The sequence below is a fragment of the Mastigoproctus giganteus genome, chromosome 10 (assembly GCF_048544385.1).
Source record: "Mastigoproctus giganteus isolate SK-2022 chromosome 10, ASM4854438v1, whole genome shotgun sequence".
Classification (NCBI taxonomy): domain Eukaryota; kingdom Metazoa; phylum Arthropoda; class Arachnida; order Uropygi; family Thelyphonidae; genus Mastigoproctus; species Mastigoproctus giganteus.
Genome location: NC_143584.1, coordinates 98370271 through 98376346, shown reverse-complemented (window position 1 = coordinate 98376346; position 6076 = coordinate 98370271). Strand labels below are relative to the sequence as shown.

At 41.2% G+C, this 6076-nt stretch overlaps 1 protein-coding gene across 1 annotated transcript; it reads left to right on the top strand.

Moving 5' to 3' along the window:
- The first annotated feature begins 382 nt into the window (after positions 1–382).
- LOC150079185 (uncharacterized) lies at positions 383–1369 on the top strand. The gene has a single exon (XM_090382987.1). It carries the CDS (start codon positions 383–385, stop codon positions 1367–1369), a length of 987 nt encoding a protein of 328 aa, XP_090239113.1.
- Positions 1370–6076: the final 4707 nt, after the last annotated feature.

Sequence of the window (6076 nt, the reverse complement as noted above, 5' to 3'; positions counted from 1 at the left end):
TAGTTAAAAACATAGTATGTTTTTAACTATATTTTAAAATTCTATATTTTTAATTATATTTAAAACTATATTTTAACTATATTTTAAAGTTAAAAAAATATAGTATGCTGTTGAAGAAGGAGACGGTAGTTCTCCGAAAGCTCCAGGTTTCATTGTTTTATCGCTTTTAACCTAGTTTATTTTAATTAATTTTATTGTTTTTAACTATATTTTAACTATAATTTAATCAGTGTTTTTATTTTTTATTTTATTTGCATCACATTTCATTGTATAGTAAATTTTTAGTTTAATTCCTGGCTGGTGTGTATCATTAATTATTATAGTATGGAAATTCCCAGCCCCATAGGCCTGTTTCAAGATAGTGAATAATTATGGCCATTTGATGCTTCGACACATCCGCGAGTACCAGAAAATTAGCATAGCTGAAGCTAAACAGAAGCAACATCTGAGATTTGCTCATAGGTGCAAAACACATGAGCTGGTTCCACATGGCTTTCGGGTGAGAATGCTTTTCAATGATGACCATCTGGGGAGAGTTACTAAAATCTATCAAAGAAAAGTTCTAAGTATTTGGATTTCTAAATTACATAATGATCTGAGAGGTATTACAAGTCATATTGGACTGAAGTTGGAATACATCAATACCAATTTAACCCCAGTGCATGGTGCGTTGGTCTTGAGAGTAGTGGCAGATAAAGCAACTAGGGTTGCTGGGGTTTACAAGCGCAGGCAAATCAATAAATTCAATAGATTGTTAGAGGAATCCGTGGTGGTGCGTAACAGGGATACTGGCAACTTTATTCATAATCTTAGTGGCAAACAATTTGCTAGAGAACAGGAGGAAGTATTGAGCCTGGGTCCAAAGTTTGCTTTGGTTCCTGCCAGACCTCCCATTGCAGAGATAGCTATTGGAGTGGAAAAAGCCATCAACAAGTTACCTGTTACCCAAGCTGATGAGATACGGGTTAGGGTTGCGGCTATTTTGAGTCAGACCAGGACAGCACATTCTAATCTCAGTCATAAACATGAAAGAGCATTAAGACAACTCAGAAAAGATGAGGATATCATAATGTTACCTGCCGACAAAGGTAGATCCACAGTGGTACTGAATAAGGATGATTATTGTGCAAAAGCTCTGGATCTTTTACAGGATAGCAACATATATAAAGTTACACATCGAAATCCGTTAGCTGGTTTGGAGAGACAAGTCAACAACATTATACAGGGATGGCATAAGGCTGGTAAAAAGAACCAAAGAAGTTTATTGGTCTCTTCATGCCTCAGGTTGTCGATTACCTCGGTTTTATGGCCTCCCAAAGACGCACAAGGTGGGCATTCCGTTGAGACCTATAGTATCATTTGTGGGTAGTCCCACTTATGCTTTATCTGGATTTTTAGCTGGAGTCATCTCTCCTATAGTGGGACGCTCCAGTTTAGTAATCAGGAACAGCAAGGAATTTGTGAACTTTATAAGAAGCCAATCTATAGGTGAAGACGAACTCATGATTTCATTTGATGTGGTATCCTTGTTCACATGTATCCCCATTGAACATGGGGTGCATTGTGTAAGATCGGCCTTGGAACGAGATGATTGCTTTAGTGCTAGATCTTTACTAAGCATTGATGATATTTGTAAAGGTGTGGAATTTTGCCTCGCAAGCACTACCATGGTGTTTCAAAAAAGTTGTGAATAAGCAGGTCCATGGCACGGCCATGGGTTCCCCCATCAGTGCCATTGTGGCCAATTTGGCAATGGAGGAACTGGAAACTAGGGTGTTTCATCAGTTGCATTTCCCCATGCGCGAGTGGAGGAGATACGTGGACGATACCTTCACTATTTTAAAAAAAGGGAAAGGAAGATGAGGTGCTCAATTTGCTCAACAGCTTTTCCACATTTATACAAATTACCTCGGAGGTGGAAGAAGCTGGGTCCCTCCCGTTTCTGGATGTCTTGGTGAGCAGAGATGGATCTAGATTAAAAACAACGATCTATAGAAAGCCTATGTGCCGTGGCCAATTTGTTCATTATAGCTCAGCACAGGCTTGTCATCATAAGAACAGTGTAGCCAGGGCATTGTTGAATAGGGTGGGGACCCACTGTAGACTGTAGTACCCCTGAAGAAAAGGAAATAGAAATTTGCAAAGTCACGGCAGACCTCAGGAAATGTGGATACCCCCAGAGGATCTTGGACAAATATATTCATAGGAGAGACAAGTCAACAACATTATACAGGGATGGCATAAGGCTGGTAAAAATAACCAAAGAAGTTTATTGGTCTCTTCATGCCTCAGGGTTGAGTCCAATCGTAGGGAGTGGCCTGCCCCTGTGGCTACTGCATACATTCCTTACTATCCGGGCCTTTCAGAACGTATTGTACGGGCATTGCGGGAGTGCCAGACTCGTTCGTGCAACTTCCGGGTCGGAGGTTGCACACAGTGATATCCCAAGTTAAAGATCCCATAGCCCAGGACCATACTAGCAACGTGGTCTACGAGATTAAGTGCCCGGATTATGAGGAGTGTTATGTGGGGGAAACGGGCCGACGTTTAAAGGACGGTCTGGGGGAACACACGACCGCTATCAAGACTGCTAACTATGCGAGGTCTGCTGTGGCAGAGCATTTCTGGGAAAAGCAGCATCGGATCTCCCCTGAAGACGCGGTCATTACCGACCGCGCCCATGGATTTTGGGAATGCAAGTGGCTCGAGAGCTTGCGAATCGGTTCATCCAGTCACAATACTATTAATAGGGACAGGGGGATCCGTTTACACCCCCTGTTTGAGGCAGTTGTCCTCAGAAGGGATGACCGTTTCTGCTTGACACGCTCCCGAGCCACTTCCATTTCCGATACGCGCATGGAGAATGTAGATCATGTGTCTGATGATCACGTGCATGAGTGCCATGGACCGGCTACTTAAGGATGTGTCTTAGCACTAGTAGTATGATGTAAGAAGGAGACGGTAGTTCTCCGAAAGCTCCAGGTTTCATTGTTTTATCCTAGTTTATTTTAATTAATTTTATTGTTTTTAACTATATTTTAACTATAATTTAATCAGTGTTTTTATTTTTTATTTTATTTGCATCACATTTCATTGTATATTATTTCATTGTATAGTAAATTTTTAGTTTAATTCCTGGATGGTGTGTATCATTAATTATTATAGTATAAACAAAACCAGTTTATGTTTGTTTGTTTGTTTGTTTGTTATTTAGTTTTTAGGAGCATTAGCAACTAAGGCCATATTGCTCCGGGGGTATGCGGTGGTCATTCCCTGACCTTTCCGCATCCTCCGTATTTGGTGGGCACGGGCTCGAACCCCGGTCTAATCAAGAAGCGTGTGCTACACACTGCTGCTCCTGCCCACCTGGCTACGGAGGCGCCTACCAGTTTATGGTAGCTACAGCATAAGTGCACCCTGAAAAACAGCATTGTGTGAAGGATGAGTTGTTAAATTAACAAAAGAATAAAAACAGTTTTTCTAAATTGTTTACATGCACTCCCTCGCTCTCTACGGGATTAAGGTCAGTTGCAATTGTTATGCCAATTCAAAGAGCCTTTTCTACACCTGATCCACCTTGGACATATGTGTCTGCCTCTAAAGATTTACACTTTCTCCAGGGAAGGAAAACATTATACCTCCCTGCAATATCAGACAGTTACACATGGCTCATGATACTATGAACAACCATGCAGGTAAAATTTATATAGATGGTTCCAAAACTGACAGTATGGTAGGTCTTGCGGCAGTTTTCCCTTTATGTACAATTTCAGCCACACTACCGCTAGCTTGCAGCGTTTTCACAGCTGAATTATATGCCATTAAGTTAGCGCTTCGTAAGATTATTGAGCTTTCCATCTAACCTACCATAATTTACACCGACTCCCTCAGTGCTGTCTCTGTCATAAGGAAGAATTTATCATATTCTCATCCTATCTTGAAACAGATTCATTCGCAGCTATTCTCCTATAGTATGTCCTATTCTCCTGTAGTGTGTCAATCCGTTTTTAACTTGATCCCACACAATTCTGGCATTCCGGGAAATGAAAGTACTGACTTTCCCGGTAAACATCCTCAACCGGCTCTCTCACAACACACTCAAGTTCCTTTCAAGGACTATAAGTCGGTCATATGCAAAGCGTGATACGTAAATGGTCACAGATCTGGAAAAGTAACACCAACAGTAAACTTTACCAGATAAAGCAAGACCCAACGCTGTGGCTCTTTGGCTTCCAACAAAACAGATGAGAGGAAGTGTATTGGCAAGACTCATAATTGGACACACTAATTTCTATCTGTTATTGGGGGGAAACCCACTTCAATGCTCATCCTGTCACAGAGTTGTCTGTCACAGACAACTTGCAGTCCACTATTTTCTGGTTGATTGTCCCTTACAATAAGCTTCATCAACCATCCGATCTAACACTTTTCAATCACTTTCCACGTTGAACATCTCACATAATTTATCTCACTTCTTAGGAAAGTAAGCAAATATATAACTTTTGTTGTATCTAAAATATATTGGCCTGTACAGGAATACATAAATTAACATCTCTATCAGCATGATGCCAATAAGTAAACTATTAGCATTAGCATTAGCATTAGTAAAGGCATATGATGCAAGAAAGCAAGCTTATTCAGCATCAGCCAAAAAAAAAAAAAAAAAAAAAAAAACACACACCACTCCCATTTCACCCTTCCGTTCGTTCGAAATACCTGTCCAGTTGAGCTTTAAATTTGTTTAGGCTATCAACTTCAACAACAAGTGATGGAAGTCGGTTCCACCAACCAACCACCCGCTGGCCAAAGGCAAATTTCCACACATCTATCCGACACCCGTCCTTCCTCAATTTGAGTTTATGCCCTCTGAGGTGATTATTCTGAGCAAGATGAAGAATCCCATTGGCATTGAGCATGCTTAAACCATTCAAAGCCTTATACACCTCTATCAGATCACCTCGCCGGTGCCTAGTCTCCAGACTCTGTAATTTGCAAAACTTAAGCCTTTTTTCGTAAGAGCAACCCTTTGTTCCATTCACCAATCTTGTTGCCCTTCTCTGTACCCGCTCCAGCAGCTCTACATCCTTCTTGAAATGAGGCCTCCAGACCTGTATACAGTACTCAAGATGTGGCCTAACCATTGCCTTATACAAGGGAATAATCACCTCCTTATCCCTGCTAGAAAAATTCCTGTATATCATTGACAAGACACCATGAGCTACTCTTGCAGCTCGTCTGCACTGCTCAGAGAACTTCATATCTGCCTGCACAATTACCCCCAGGTCCTTTTCATTCTCCACCACTGTCAGTGTAGTTCCGCAGAGTTGATACGTTGCTCTGGGGTTACTGTTTCCCATATGTAGTACTTTACATTTGTCAATGTTAAACTTCATTTGCCACCTCTCAGCCCATCTGTTCAACCTTTCCAGATCCTGTTGCAGCAGCATAGCGTCAGTAGTGTCCTTAACAACCCTGCCAACCTTTGTATCATCTGCAAACTTGGACATTAAACTTGATATCCTATCATCAATATCATTCATAAACACCGAAAACAACAACGGACCCAACACTGAACCCTGAGGAACTCCACTAATAACATTAGTCCACGTTGAGCAGTGTCCATTGATTACCACTCTCTGTCTTCTGCCACTCAACCATCCCCTTATCCATAGCAGCAATTTGCCTCCAATGCCACACTGCTCCAATTTGTGCAGCAGTCTTCCAGGTGCAACAGTATCAAAAGCCTTTCTAAGATCCAAATATATAATATCAAAGTTATTCCCTGCATCCAGTTCTTTTGTGACTACATCATAGTATCCAATCAAATCGGTCAGGCAAGACCTGCCCTTAACAAAACCATGCTGCGTCTGAGCTATAACTGAATTCTTGTCTAGATGATCCTGCAGTGCTTCTTTAACCAGTGCCTCTATTAATTTACCTGGAACAGAAGTTAAACTAACAGGTCTATAATTACTTGTGTCAGCCTTTGATCCTCCTTTGTGAATTGGGGTTACATTTGCACATCTCCAGTCTATGGGTACCTCCCCTGAGTCCAAAGAAGCTCTCATAATTATGG